The following is a 14,994-nucleotide window of genomic DNA, read 5'->3' on the forward strand; positions in this document are numbered from 1 at the left end:
GCCTGGGCTCGGCCGATGCCCACATGCTCTGCTGGGGAGGTCAGGAAGGCCAGACCCACTGTTTGTCTCAAACCAAGGTTGTAATCCCTGGAATTGCATGGGACGAGGTCCAGACAGCATCTTCCAGGAAGAAGACGGCAGGCAATGGGAAGACTTCCTAAGAAAAAGCAACGGGAAGGGATTGTGCTTTGGGAGGCGGGTCTCCTGGACGGTGGAGGTGATTGCAAAGTTACTGCTGCCTTGTTTACGAGGCTGCCAGGCTTCCCCAGGGCTTTCTTCTACATACCCGGTGTTTAGCGGGAGCTTCTGGTGCAGCAGCCTGCATAGGGCTCTTAGGTTAATTACAGACCCTGTTAAAGAAGGCAATCATTTTGTTAAAGGAATATAAACTTCAGGTTACTTTAACGATAGGTTTGTGTCCACTCTTTGAGAGGAACCTGGGTGTTTCTCCTCATGGCTCTGCTCACTTTGTGTTCTCTGCCTTTCTTTATCATGTTAGGCACAGCCAGGATGCTCCATTGACTGGCGCTTACAGTTGGACTTGTTTGTAAAGCCAGAATTAAGCCACTTGGGAAACAATCTGAGCATAGATTTCTTTCAGAATTTCTCAAACTTATTTACCAACTTCACTTCATTCAAAAACACATTTTTGAAATCTTCCCATTACTATATCTCTTTGATCTAGTTGGTTGCCATAGAAACAGCATTTGTACTTGTTTTATTACTTGCTCATTTGTAACATTTAATTACATTTTCTTCTTCCTCCCTTGTGAGGGTAGGGGATGGGGCTGGAAATCACACATGCTAGGCACTTACTCTAATACTAACTATGGACCCAGCCCGAAATTTCTTTTATTTGCTTAAGTTTAGAAATGATCTCCCTATATAGCCCAAGCTGGCCTCAGATTCTAGAACCTCCTGTTCAGCCATTGACAGTTTGGGAGTGATCCCCACTTCTCTTGATAAGCACACCACTCACTTGTGGGTGCCCAACAGAAACCTGCAGGCTGTTAGCCGTTCGGTGCCTGTCAGGAGGACATACTATAAAGTTAGCTAATCGCTGGTCAGTTAGGTAAAGGTGGCTAAAAACATTTGAGCTGGTCAGAGCTCAGACCAAGAGCTCCCCACAGAGCAGACTTCAGCACACTCTGCCCGTTTCATGACTTGCTGTCCAGCTTTTGGGACAAACTCTCCTAGGTGTGGAAAGCGCAGATATAGCAGTCCAGTCCTCCCCTCTACACTGGTGGAACAGCTCAGGCCTGAGCTTGCACCAGGAAGCCCCTCCCTCTCAGGGATGTTTTGTCCTGACAGGAGAAACCACCACCAGCTGTGTCCAGGAAGTGAGCTATTGTTCACAGAAGGTTGTGAACATTTTCTGCCCTTTCCCTCTGGTTTATCTCTAAGGGACCTGGCTTTTAACTTGTTTTTAGGTGGAATTCTGTTTATTTTAGAATGAGATGAATAGAAATCATGGCAGCCTTTCTAATGACAGCAAACTGAATCAGTAGGGAGAGCTGGTGGACAGTTGGCCTGGCGTATTACTAAGACCACAGATGTTCTTAGAGCAGGAAGGATGGCACCTGGTCAGGTGGGTGGGTCACAGAGCAGGAAAGAGGTGGTGATCCAGCCCAGCCCACATCTCACCAGGCTAAGGAGGCTCTTAGGACTAACCTGGCCTGGGGAGTGCAGACAGATCCACCTCCGTCGTGGAATGGAGGAACGGCACCGGCAAACGCGCCTCAAGCTCTGTCTGGAAAGCAGAGGCTGTTCTCCGGCATGTGCTTTAGACAACTGTGGAGACTTTCCCAGCAACCTTTGGGAAACTCGAGCTCAGTGGAGAAGTAGCTGGGCATGCTGACACAACCCTAAACCCTCGCCCTGGGGAGACCAAGGCAGGTTGAGGTCAGCTCAGGCTGAGCAGTGACAGCGGCCCAGGGGGACAGGGAGAGGGGAGAAGAAAGAAGAAAAGCCACTGACCACCACAGTGATCGAGTGGCTGAGGCAGTTTCCCATACTCCCCGGAAGTGTGCTGAAGCTGGGAGACGTTGAATGGCTTCTCCAAGACTCTGCTCACGAATGGAGAGAACCAGATTCTGAAGGCAGAATCTTATTCTGAAATCTGCTGTTCCCTGATTGCCACCTTTAGTGATGCCCTTCTGACATATCTGAAACTCTGCCCTAAGCCTTCACAGACCAGAGGGAGCCCCAAAACCAAGCTGGACACTGGAAACTAGTGGATAATGGTCAGTCAGAGCCAGACTTTAAGCTCTGGGAGTACGGACATCACAGATGGGCCATGTTGGCTGCCAGTCTTCCAGATCCACCGGCAGAACTAGTCGTGTGCAAGGCTGGAGCTGTAATATTTCCAAGGACGCGCCACCTCCTGAGGCAGGAGAGGACTCGCCCAACAAGCAGGGAGCAGATGTGGGTTCTATTCAGGGAGGCTGAACAGCACCCGCTCTGCTCCCACTCCCGCTCCTTCCCTATCCTGGGAGTGGCTGAGGCTCTGATTCTGTGGATTTCAGGCTGTGAGGGATATGAACAGCTCCGCTGGCCGAGTGTTCCTGTGTGCTGCTTCCTCTGTTCACTTTGTCACTCTTGGTGGCAGTGATCAACTCCACTGGGGTCTGATGGGTGTGACCAGTCTCCCAGGCCCTGCTTTCTCAATAACACCAGAAACCGAGTCTTCAGACTGTAGGGCTTGGAGTTTGCCTGGTTCCAAAACGAGGCATCACAACACAGAGGCCATGGGAGACCCCTGCGCCCTCGCTGTGTACAGGAAGGCGGGGACACCAGCTTCCCACACCGTTTTCTGTATGGCTCTGTGGGCATGGCTTCAGCTATGGCATGATGAACAGAGTTCCTTACGGATGAAAGGGAAACCTGAGTGGATTTATTATTTGATATTTTCTAAAAGATTTGTGCTTGAAACATTTTTCTCCGGATTTTGTTCTGGGTTTTGAACTACAGAAACTTGAGAGATTGGGACTAAGAGTGTCTTGGTGCCCAGGACCCCAGGGCCTGGTTCTGTGACTGCTCTCTCGCTGGGCCACTGTGCATCCTAGCCCCTCCACTCTTCTGTCCATTTAGCAAGCCACATTATTTTTTATGTGTCTGAGGGTAAATTGCAGGTATAAGCCCATCATTCTTGGGCTTAAAAGGCTGTGTCATGAACTGGAGTTCAGTACTTGCATGGGGTTAGGATGGGGTGATACACACTCAAAGACAAGCTGAGATCATAGCTGCCATTGCACAAGCTTTGACAGACACCCACATTTGCGTAATCACATATTCCATTAGAACAAAGAAGATTACTGTGACCCAAAATGCCCCCTTCTGCCCTTCCCAGTCAGTCCCTAACCGGCCCTGTCCTAAAGCCTCCCTGGGCACCCACTCCTCAGGCATTTCTTCCACAGTTATTTGCCTGATCCATGACTTCATCTAAACAGCAGCAGTGCGGGGTGTGCCCTCGAGTGTAAGGTGAGGTCTTCAGTGTCTGGAAATAAGATTGGGGTTCTGCAGGGTTCCTTATCTCGATCTCTTCCTGTTAGCGGGGTAGCAAGTTAAGGAGGCCTCAGGGAGGCTGATGGATGGGACAGCTTCTGATCACACGCACGCTGTGATCTGACTGCCTATACTACAAGCAGCTGTTGGCCTGTAGGTCTGAGGAGCAGGTGGGCGCTGCACCCTCCCACAGCCCCAGTGCTGAGGAGTCAGGCGGGCCAAACTCTCTCCCACCCCCCAAAACCCATGCCTCATCCCCTGACCTCTTCAGTCTCTGCACACACAGAACAGGACGGGGGTGGAGGGCAGACTTGAAGAGTGAATGTGAGCTAGAAGCAGAGTCCCCAGCCAGGCCGGTGCCTGTGCCCCACCTTAGGTTGTTGTCCCTGCTGCAAGTGCCAAACGCCAAGCATAAGCTGGACCAGAACCCAAATACGAGGTCTCATTAATCTTTCAGATAGGTGTCCCACTTTTGAAAGCCAATACCTGGCATATACCCCGGAGCTAAGCGGCGAGCAACAATCAAATTAATTGGAATCTGGGTCTCCCTGGTTCTCCCTTTGAGCAGTTTCCTGGGACTGCTTTCGGAGTGGGCCGTCCAGGCTGGAGGAGGCCATGCAGCGGGGGCTGCTTGTTTTCATGTGGCCCTTCCATCATGTTCTTGGCATGTCCTTATGCTTTCCTGTCACTGTCACTAGAGCAGCCCACGGGATGAAAGGTCTACTTCATTAAAGTCTGAGGGAGACCGCGGTGGTGGCAGTGTGAGGCCACTGGTCACAGGAGTCAGGAGGCAGAGAGACATCTGCTCAGGCCGCATTCCTTGTTCAGTCCAGCCCAGCCTGTGGGGTGTCTCTGGGCACACTCAGGGGTGTCTTCTCACTTAAACCTCTCTGAAAACACCCTCAGCAGAAACGCCTAGAGGTACATCTCACAGGATGCCAGTCCAGTCAAACTGACAAAGAATTTAGCCATCACAAGCCTGCCCCTAACGTGGAAAAGGGACCCAATTGGTGACTGTGGGATTGGAAGCTCTGTGAGGCTGCAGGAGCCAGTGTCTGCAGTCTCAAGGTACAGGCCAAAGGAGCAGAGTGACACAACACAGCCTTTAACTGGGCATCCCTCTACATCGGGAGCAGGACAAAGCACTTCTGAAGGGAAGCAGCTCTATTGTCCCTTAGCCCAGGAGAGAGAGGACCTCCAGAGAAGGCAAGAAGAGAGGGGAAGGGAACTGGATTGAGGGGATACCACGGTAAATAAGGTATCAACCTGTGTGCCCTCCCATGCTGAGACAAATTAAGCTGAGACTAACTGTCTGCGTTGAGGAGACGCTGCCCATTGTTCCTGGGGCTGCAAGGCTGGCCTGCCAGAGGAGGAGAGCCCTTAACCCAGCTGCAGCTCTTTATTCTCCCCCCCCCCCCATAGCCTCCCGCCCCTGCTGCTTTTCCACACCACCCTGGTCTCTTCTAAAAGCCGTTGACAAGATTAGAAAATCAGGACACATAATTTACTTCAATCCATCTTTGTCTTTCCTGGGGCCTTATGCAACTCAGTCTGGAAGGGGAAGAAAAAAAAATAATGTAGCCTTCTGCCAATGACCCCTTTTCAGATATTGAATCAAAGCCCTTGCAAGGCTGAGCATCTGTCTGCTCTAAGAGGCAGTCCAGCAAATGTAGAGAGGACCTGAGTTCTTATGTGGCTTCTGGTCTGAGAGTGTTGCTGACAGCATCAGTGATCACATGACAGAGTAGGGTGAGCCTCTGGTGGACTGAGAGGTCTTTGCTAGGCACTCAGCATCCACACACACACACCCAACACTGTCCAGCTAGGCTTGGTGTGCCCTTCAGGCCCAGGAGCAGGCTAGGCTGCTGGCACATTTAAGAATCTACCACAGAGCCGGGTGTGGTGGCACACGCCTTTAATCCCAGCACTCAGGAGGCAGAGGCAGGTGGATTTCTGAGTTCAAGGACAGCCAGGGCTACACAGAGAAACCCTGTCTCAAACCACCCCCCCCCCAAAAAAAAACAAAAAAAAAAAAGAATCTACCATGGAGTAGCACTTGGGATTCCTCCCTGTATGTGGGATGCCTGCTCTACACTGAGCTAAGGCTCTGGCGGGCTGGTGTAAAAACAAGGGAAGGAGCAGACTCCAGCAAATCCAGCTGGACCCAGAAGTGGCACTGTGGGCCACCTTCCGTACTTTCTCCATTTATATAAGAGTGATTCGAGATTTAGTGACCAGCCTGGTGAGAGCATTGAATAGTAGTTGTAACTAGTTATCGAGATCTGAGTATCACCAGGATGCTCACCAGCTCGGTACAAGACACAGGGTTAGATCTAAAGCCCTGAAACAGGCCTTCCCTCCTGGTTCTCAGCATCACTGGAACGCACCTATTAAACCTGTTGAAGCAACAGAAGCCAGACAGATATCTGGGTAAGTTCATAAGTGTGAGGTAGAGGAGGAGAGGTGGGCATCTCCAGCTCTGTAGGACAGACCCGGGGACACAAGCTCATGCTTTCTGACCCTTAAGGAATCCTGTGTATGCGTGGACAGCCCCCCAGGCAGCAGGAAGGAATGGGAGATGTCAGTAGCCAACTTCGCTGCTCTCCAGAAACATCACCTTTAATAGTTATGCTTAGAACAGTAGGAGGAAGGCAGATCTTGTCCTTCCCATCAAGCCTGAACTTCTAGATACATACCAAAATGGTACCTGTCATCCTGATGACTTGGTCCCACACAGAAGCCTCTGGCCACAGGATTGCCTGAAGGGAAGTTTCCCACAGGCCTAAGAGCAGGAGTATGCTGGCCCAGGGTGCCCTAGGGTCTCCCTGGCACACACAACCCTCCTCAGAGCTTAAGGAGGTTTTCCTTCCACTCCAGGGGTTAGTTGAATGGCATGATGCCAGTGGTTGGATGGGCCCACGCCCATGGACAGCTTTAGGCATCCAGGATCCTGGGGGCTCTGAGCAGGTATCAGCAGTATAGCTAGTGTTTACTCTTATCTGTTTGGGGAGTATGTTTCTCGCAGCCCTAGCAGGGAGTCGTCTAAACAGAAGCATTCTGAATACCTGCCAAAATGGATTATTTCCAAGGCTTGTTTGTCCATCTGTTTGAGACAAGGTTTCTCTGTGTAGCCCTGGCTGTCCTGGAACTTACTCTGTAGACCAGGCTGGCCTTGAACTCACAGAGATCTGACTGCTTCTTCATCCCTAGGCTAGCAGAAGATTGGCATGTCCTTCAGTTCCTCTGCATAATAGACTCTTCAGCTTGGCTGTGGCAGCTTGCAGAACCGTAATATGTTTGGGCAAAGCCTCCTGCATACAGGCTAAGCTGTGGAAATCCTGGCCCGTGCTGGCCTCCAGGCACATGGGGGTGGCTCTAGGGACCAGCAGCACTCATGTCAAGTGGCCGACTGGGAAATCTCAGGAATGAAAGAATGTGTGGAACCACCACCCACTTCAGCTGTCTCCACCCATTGTATGGAGCTGGCCTTGGAAGACGGCTCTTCACTGCTAGGCCTGGGAAATGGAAAGCACCTTCTCTTTCATCCTTAACCTGTTTACCAGGCGCCGTGCCCAGGGGATGGAGTGCACTCGAGTCACTCTCGGGGAGCCTGCCTGAGATGCCCTCTCTGGCACTGCCCAGGAGTGAAGGCCCTTCCCCCTGTGTAGGGAGTATCTCTTCACCTAGGTACCTCTCTCTTCCCACGGTGTTTTAGAAAGGGAGAGGGAAGGCAAAGAAGCAGGGCTTGTTGTCTGTGCTCATGCCCAGGCATCTGATGGAATCAGGCAACCCAGGCTTTGAGATCTGGCCTTGAAGTTTCCTCTAGGCTGGACTGGGCTGGGCTGACCAGGCCAGCCTCGCCAGGGTGTGGTCTGGAGTTGGTGCCGCTGTGTTAAAATTACAGAAAAGTTTTAACTCTGTGAAAAGACACAAGTAGAGAGACACACTCTGCAGACGGGATGATGAGCTGATGGTATAAGTCGGTGTGCGCTGTTTTGGGGCAACCTTTAACAGAACCGTGGATGGGAGGAGGGATTCTCTGACCTGCTGCTGGCTCTGTGTACATGGACACACGCCGGTCATCATGGTGCATAGATGATGGTCAGTGGATGACCTCACCTCCTGCCTCTCTTCTCTGCCACTGTGGCTGACTCTGTTCCAGGCTGGCTAGCTGGTGAGCTTCTGGGGGTCCTCCTGCCTCTACCTCCCATCTCACAGTCATAGGCACACCTTGCCACATCCATCTTCATGTGCACTTGGGGACCCTTGCCCAGGGCCACTCATCTGCATGGCAAGCACTCCACCCCCTGAGCCACCTCCCCAGACCGTGCTCCCAGCTCTTGCTGTGTGGTGCCTGGCAGTCTTCAGCAGACTCTCAGAACTGACTCTACTTGTGTGCTTGTAAATGCACAAAGACACTCGTGGGAGAGAAGTCATCACAACCCCAACGAGATGATACCCACGGATGCAGCATACGATCTGAGAGCCGCACTAATGCATTACAAGTTCTCTGTGAGCCGTGAGAAGGCTCCCGAGCGTGGTTAGCAGGAAAAGCAATACACTTGGGGTATCTGTTTGGGGTAGAAGGGTAGGCGTGGCCGTGTTTGCGTTTGCCTGTGTCTGAGACATGAGCCTGGAGAGTGGGGAAAGCAAGGCAATGGGAGGCAGACAGCGGGGCACGGCTCTCTGAATAACCTCGTGAGGCTTTTGAGTAGTACATATGTAAAAAAGACTCCATGGAGGACCAGGCTGAGAGGTGCACTTGGGAGGCAGAGACAGGAGGATCTCTGTGAGTTCCAGGCCAGCCAAAAGCAAACAACAAAAGAACAAACGCCAACATATTATTTATTGAGTGGTTTGGAGAGGTGGGTCAACGTTTAGGGGAACTTGCTGCTGGCAAGACCTCTGATTTGATTCCCAACACCCATGAGGTGGCTCGTAACCATCTCTGACTCCAGTTCCAGGGGATGCTCTGCTCGCCCTTTGCTGGCCTCTGCAGGCACCAGGCACACAGGTGATAATTAGACATCATTTCTGGCAAAACACCCTTACATGTAAAAATAATTTTTAAGGCTTCACATTGGTAGGCTGGAGTCTTCAGAGAACAGGAGAAGACCATGAGCCCAGCCAGTTTTTACTGAGCATCTCCTGTGAGCCTCGTCATCCACACAGCCCTTGGTGGGAGGCATGCTTACCTACTCACACCCCAGCTTTCAGAGGTTGAAGGTCTCTCCCTGCCTGTCTGGGTCACTCGATTATGCTACAGCACCTGAAATGACTGGAGACCAAGGGAGGGGTGCACATGGGTGGGCATACATCCAAGGGGCAGCGCAGACCTGCCCTGGAGCTGCCTCTCAAGCAAAGACAGTCCCCGCCCCCTCCATCCCCCCAGGGTCATCTCGGCTGCGTCCCTGTGCTTCGGCTGAGCTCTGCAGCTGAGCTGGCTTTGGGGAGAGAGAGGGGCACTTAGTTACCCTGTGCTCTTCTGGATGTCAGCTGCACTGCCTGCCTGCCTGCCAGCTGGAGGGCAGCTGGGAGTTGTTTGTCTGATTGTCAGGCGCAGGCTCCTTACTTGCACTTAGGGGAAAAGCATCCAAGCCCTGGTACAAAAGGTCCCTCTCTTCATGGCTTTGGAAGAGGCTGTAAATGAGCTCATTATCACTGCAGCCCAAGAAAGGGGACAGAAAGGGGATAGGCAATCTTGGTCTGGCTGTCTAGACCCACCCCTGGCCACACATGCTGGACTGAGGGGCAGATGGGGCAGCGTGGGTCCAGCCCACAGTAACCCAAGCCAGGTGCAGAGACAGGTGGCCCACGCCCGGGGCAGCGCTGAAGACATTTGGATGCTTTGAGGCTAGCTGGCTCTGCTGTGGTTGAGGGAAGGACAGTGTTGATGACTCCTACCCAGTAAGTGCCAGCTCCACATGGACCCCCAGCTGCAAAGGCTTTCCTCCCAGGGCTGCGTGCCTACCTCCCCTGGCTTCCGGGAACTTCCAGTGTGCAGGTGGTCTACCTGCCTCCACACCTCAGAACTGGCTGTCATGGCCACCAGTTCTCTCTACTGTGCTCACAGTCTGCCAAGCACGACTTGGAACACAGCATAGGACAAAGCTGACAACTGTCCTCTTAGAGAACCTAAGCTCTCACTCGAGCAGTGACATGTACAGACCGCTGGGAAAAGTAGTCACTTCTCTACCTCAGCCCATGCCGTTGCTATCCAGAGCCCTGCAGAGTGGCTGTCCACCCCATCCTGGGCTGGGTTGGACCCTGAGAGGACAACCAAGTGGCACTGGCCTTGAGCTGGTAACACTGCCCCCAAGTTGACCCTTCTGCTTCTCTTCCTTCTGTTTCAGATTGAGAAAATCATGAGCTCCATTGGGGAAGGGATTGACTTCTCTCAGGAGCAGCAGAAGATCTCAGGTACTGTATGAGTCCCTCTTAAGGAGAGGGAAGGAAGCGGGCGGTGGTGGCGCACTCCTTTAATCCCAGTACTCGGGAGGCAGAGGTAGGCAGATTTCTGAGTTCGAGGTCAGCCTGGACTACAAAGTGAGTTCCAGGACAGCCAGGGCTACACAGAGAAACCTTATCTTGGAAAAAAAAAGAGAGAGAGAGGGAAAGAGAGAGAGAAGGGGGTTGTGCTGTTCAGTAGGTAGGTGCCATGGCGTTTATTGTGTTCCTCTGTGTGGTCTTCATCAGAGTTGGCCCACACTGGAGTTACGTCCCCAATGTTCCATGTTCCTAAGGTGGCTCTGGCACCAGCTGGTCACGAAAACATGGCCCTTACATGCCTTGCTTACTACATTGGTAGTATGGGGCTAGACAAATGTTCTCACTGTCAGCACGCATCAGAGTTTCCTGAAGTGGGTGTGTCTGTCCTTCCCTCCCAGTTCCTTCAGTCATCTGCCAGTGTTAACCCAGATTGTCCCTGCTTTGCTCGGTCTTTTCACCCAAGCAGTTAGAGGAAGGTCTGCCTCAGTTTCCTTTTCTGTGGAATGGACCATCATGCCACGTTTCTTTCTCAGGAGAGATGTCCTTAAAGTACCTCTAAGAGCCGGTGCTCACAGCCCCTTGTAGAGTCCTGACTCTGGCTCCAGAGCTGTGGCACCCAGGAGGAGGCCAGCTTCCCTCAAGGGCAGGTTGCATTCCAGCCTCAGCATTAGCCCAGAGCCGCCTCCCCTGAGGCCCTGCTAAGGGCACTGTGTGCATTGGAAGAAGGACTGTGGGCTTTGCTGGGCAGAGCCTGGGCTCTTGGAGGCACACTGCCCTGAGTTCAAGTCCCAGCTCTAGATGTAGACTTGAGGGTAAGTCATCTCCTCTCACCTGAGAGCCAGGTTCCCACCGGCACTTCTGTGCCTCATCTCAGACATGAATCAGCGCGTGAGTGAAAGGAACCCTGGGCCCACAGGAGCCCTGCCCATTTCTGTCTGTGATGCTAAGGAACTCAGAAAACAGGGTACCTGTCCCTGGCTTGGCTCTTTCCGTGTTGTTCAGCCTGGCTTCCTGGTGCTTCCTTCCCTACAGTCCCGTTTCTGGGTCCTAGCTGAGGGGCTGAGCTCGGGCCCGTCCTTGTCAGTCTTGGATGACAGCTGGAGACGACAGAGATGGCTGACCCAGCTGGAGTCCATCGGTTCCTCTCCACACCACTGTTTGCACTGAGCCGGTGTGCACGGGTGTTTCCAAGGGTTGGATGTTTGTAGGACGTAGGTATTTAGGACAGACAGACTCATGTCACTTTCAAAGCTGAGACGGAGAGCTTTGCTTAGTTGTGGCTGCCTTCTGCTTTATTGAACCTTGTTTAAGGATCAGGAGCCTAAGCCACCACCAGGTGTCAAGAGGCCAGAGTCAGCAGACCACTGCCTCTGGATGTAGTCAGGCCTCCTTTGTCCCTGGTGTCTGTGTTCAGCTCCTCACCCTCTCCCACCTATGGAGTACCACATTCTGGCTGTGCTGACTCCTGCACCTGGTCTTGTATGCATGCTCACATTGCTGAGCCACCTACCACACCACAGCATAGGGACCCCAGGATGGCAAAGATGTGTGCCATGCTATATAGGGAGCCCCAGGGCAAGGAGAGGCTGGCTCAGGCCAAAGCAGAATCACTGTGCATGTTGAGGAGTTGTTGTCGGTGTACAAGGGGTCACCTGTCAGAGAGGATCAAGGGGGAGGCTCCTAGACGCTGGCATCACCTCCAGCACCCACTACTCAGAATGACTGGCTTTGCACAGGGCAGGACAGCAGCACTGAATCCCAAGAGCCCCAGAGTATCCACATGGAGCTAGCTACCCAAGTCTCCAAAGACAGGTGTCACAAGTGCCCCGAGCCTCTGCCAGCTCCCAGACTCCATCACACCGGTCAATGGCCTACTCTGTCGGGAAGGTGGCCTGGCTTTCCTCTGCTTCACTCCGCAGGCATTATTGAGCACCTGCCGAGTACACCCTTCTGGGGCCTAGACTCTTGACACCTTCCCTGTGTGTGACCTGTTGAAATGCAGATGCCTCCCACAACATTTTTATGGGTGGCATGTGGTTCTTGTGTGCCTCTGACCTTGGCTGTCCCTAGCTGGCTGGACTGTAGTAGGTCAGGGCTCCCCTTGGCTCCCCCTTGCCCAGTGTCCTGCTCTAGATGTATGCTTCTCCCCTGGGTATGGAGCATCAGGTACAATAGTCTTGTCTTGCTATTTTGTGCTGAATAGGACAGCGCTTCCTAAAGTGGCAAGTGGGGGCTGTGATGCCCCTTGGTCTTTTCCCCTGGCTCTCCTCAAAACTACAAGGCCAAGTTACAGACACAGTTCGCCTGTGCCCTCCCTGTCAGAGGCGCCCAGCCCAGCCCTGAGCTTGAGATGCTGCTGCTGCCGCCCTTAGTGCCTGTGTCTGTGTCGCCAGCATCACTCCGGGAAACCTGTCAGCTCGTTCTGCCTCCCCCAAGGCGGCAGCAGCTTCTGCTCCAATGTCCGATGTCCGATCCCTGATGTATTCTCCTGAGCGTGGAAGGGGGAAGGGTGGGAGGGGACGAGGGGGAGGGCTAGACAGGAGAGTGAGCAAGGACGGTGGAGCCCCAGAGCCTTCAGACAAAGCCTTCTGCCGCGGCTCTGTGAGGGAGCACATCAGCGGCGGCAGCAGACTGGACCGCAGCTGTGCAGCCCTGGGATTACAGCAGGAATGAATCAGCAGCCGGGGCTCCTGGCTCACCAGCATTCGAGAGCCTGCTGCCTAGGTTCCTGGAGCTGACTTTCCATTCAAGGGCAAGTCCAGGAGCCCCCAGGCTTGGCGTTTCTGCTACAGCCCGCATCCAGAGACTGCCGGGTCACCATCCACCGTCTGTTTTGTGGAGGACAGGAGAGGAACAGAGGCTGCCACAGTTGGTTAGCAGGGTCCCCAAGACAAGCAAGTTGGCATTGCCCTGCCTTGAAGGGCAGAGACCGCCAGTGACAGCTGGATGACTTTCACCATCAAAGAAGAGTTCCTGGAGGTGATGTCTGTAGTTGGCTCTAATTTCTCCCACCTTGCACCTCTCTTGTCTCCTCCTCCTTGCCCTCCTCTTACCTGTCCGTGCTACAAGAACTAAAGAAGTCAGGTGGGTGTGAAGGCATACAGCTGAACACCTGAGGGCTGCCGGGAGGGAGGGACGGACATCTGCCCTCGTGCACTGCCTCGGTCCAGCCCTGACTGAAGAGCTGAGTGAGAAGACCTTCTCCATTCCTGTGCATCAGTAGAGACCAGAGACCCTGGGAAGAAAGCTGTGTGTGTTTGTGTGTGTGTGTGTGCGTGTGCGTGTCGCTCAGCCAGAGAGCAGCACACTGAATAGACACTGCCGCCTCCTGATGACAAGTGCCTCTTTCTTCTGTCTGCCTGGTTTTGTCTTCTTTGACCAAGAACTGAACAGCCCGACCGCTGCCCCCTAAGCAGGCAGGCAGGTCATAGGAACCACCACGGAAGACAGGGAGCATGAACGCCACGCTCCTGGATGCCAGCCCAGGCCAGGAAGGCAGCAGCGCCTCAGCCCAGGGGGCACCCCACTTGCCAGCCTCCAGAGGCTATCTGTAGATGAGCCCTGGTCGGCCGGCCACTGACCCAGCAGAGCCATCCCTGAGCCTGGTTCCCACACTCCAGCCCACCCGGCTGTCCTGAGCTGGGAGCACGTGGAGCTCGGGGCCATGGTTTGCTTATTCCGGGACTGCTGGGGGAAAACAAGTAAAAGACCCTTCTCTGCCCCCGCCGTTCTGCGTGCTGCTTGCGTTGCATGTGCTGGGTCCCCATGAGCGCCGCCGCTTCCTTCCCAGAGCCCTCGCTGTGTGCCTGTGTCCCTCTGCTGCATGAAGACTCGCGTTGTCTCCTGACTGGTCTCTGCTGCAAGGTCGCAGAACTAGCCCCTCGCCACAGCCCCACGGCAGCTCCAGAAGTTGCATGGATGGGAGGAGCAGCCAGGCTGGCGGGCACTTAGAGCTCTGGTGTTCCCTTCTAGTGCCTGTGGGGACAGACTTTCTGCCATGCCTCTGTGTGGACGTTGAGGAGTTGACCCAGAGACCACTGGGGGTTGGCTCCCCTGACCCTGGGCTGTGATCGTGCATGTACAGCCTCGGCCCCGGCCCCGGCCAGCTCCTACCGTGGGGTGTGTGTGGGCAGCAGCCACCCGAGTTGGCTCACATCCAGCGCTAGGCAGCTCCGTCCCTGCCTGTACAGAGAAGAAAAGCCGAGAGCCTGCTCTCTGCTCTCTTGTACATAGTCTGACTGCCTCATGGTAATGACTATGATGTGGCAGTGCCACCTGTCTTCCTCTGAGTGCCGCTGCTACCGCCTTAACGGGTTCTCCCTTTTCAAGCGTCTGCCGATTCCTCTCTCGTCAGGTTCTCGGACGCTGGAGCAGAGCGTCGGGGAGTGGCTGGAGTCGATTGGCCTGCAGCAGTACGAGAGCAAGCTGCTGCTGAACGGCTTTGATGATGTCCGCTTCCTGGTGAGTACGTCAGATGTGCTGGCCCAGGCTGGTGCTGCTTGCTGGAAGCTGGCCCACCCAGCTGGAGTGTGAAAGAGGACATAAGCCACAGAGGAGAACCATAGGGGCCGTGGGCACCCGGAAGTCAGCTGGGTAACTGAAGCTAACTTTGCCGACTGTCCTGGCCCTACTACCTGTGGCCCAAGTGCCACTCAGTGGGAGCACTCTTGGAATCCCTAACTCAGACCCCAGCCCCAGCCCTGTTTCTTAGACTGGATGCTGGTGTGCTATGTGCTGAGGTACCCTGGCTAGCAGCTTTGGTGGGCAGGGCAGCCAGGCACCCCATGACCCATCTCAGTTGGATGCCAGGAGTTCCCTTACTTTCCAGAATGTTGCTGTTGTCACTGTAGCAAAGGTTTCCTCCTGCCCCTCCAAGCAGAGGAAACCAGAGAGCCTCACATGTGCCTGGCCTCAGAGCTGACCAGAGGAGGGCTGAGTGGTGGCTTGGTTGCTTTTCTGAGGTTCATCCTGCACTCACAGGGAGTACAAGAGGTCAAAGGG

General features: G+C 53.9%; 1 protein-coding gene across 14 annotated transcripts in view; it reads left to right on the top strand.

Moving 5' to 3' along the window:
- The window catches only part of Anks1 (ankyrin repeat and SAM domain containing 1), a 153,476-nt gene that overhangs the window by 118,919 nt on the left and 19,563 nt on the right, over positions 1-14,994 (top strand). For 13 of the 14 annotated variants that reach the window (XM_006524087.2, XM_006524088.2, XM_006524090.2 and 10 more), the window contains 2 exons: positions 9,858-9,924; positions 14,348-14,454. In XM_006524087.2, the coding sequence (XP_006524150.1) occupies positions 9,858-9,924; positions 14,348-14,454 (174 nt within the window). Of the gene's footprint in view, positions 1-9,857; positions 9,925-10,113; positions 14,242-14,347; positions 14,455-14,994 lie in introns of those variants that run through there. The other variant, XM_030249687.1, reaches the window with a different exon arrangement.

The sequence above is a fragment of the Mus musculus genome, chromosome 17 (genome assembly GCF_000001635.26).
Source record: "Mus musculus strain C57BL/6J chromosome 17, GRCm38.p6 C57BL/6J".
In the NCBI taxonomy this organism is placed as follows: Eukaryota; Metazoa; Chordata; class Mammalia; order Rodentia; family Muridae; genus Mus; species Mus musculus.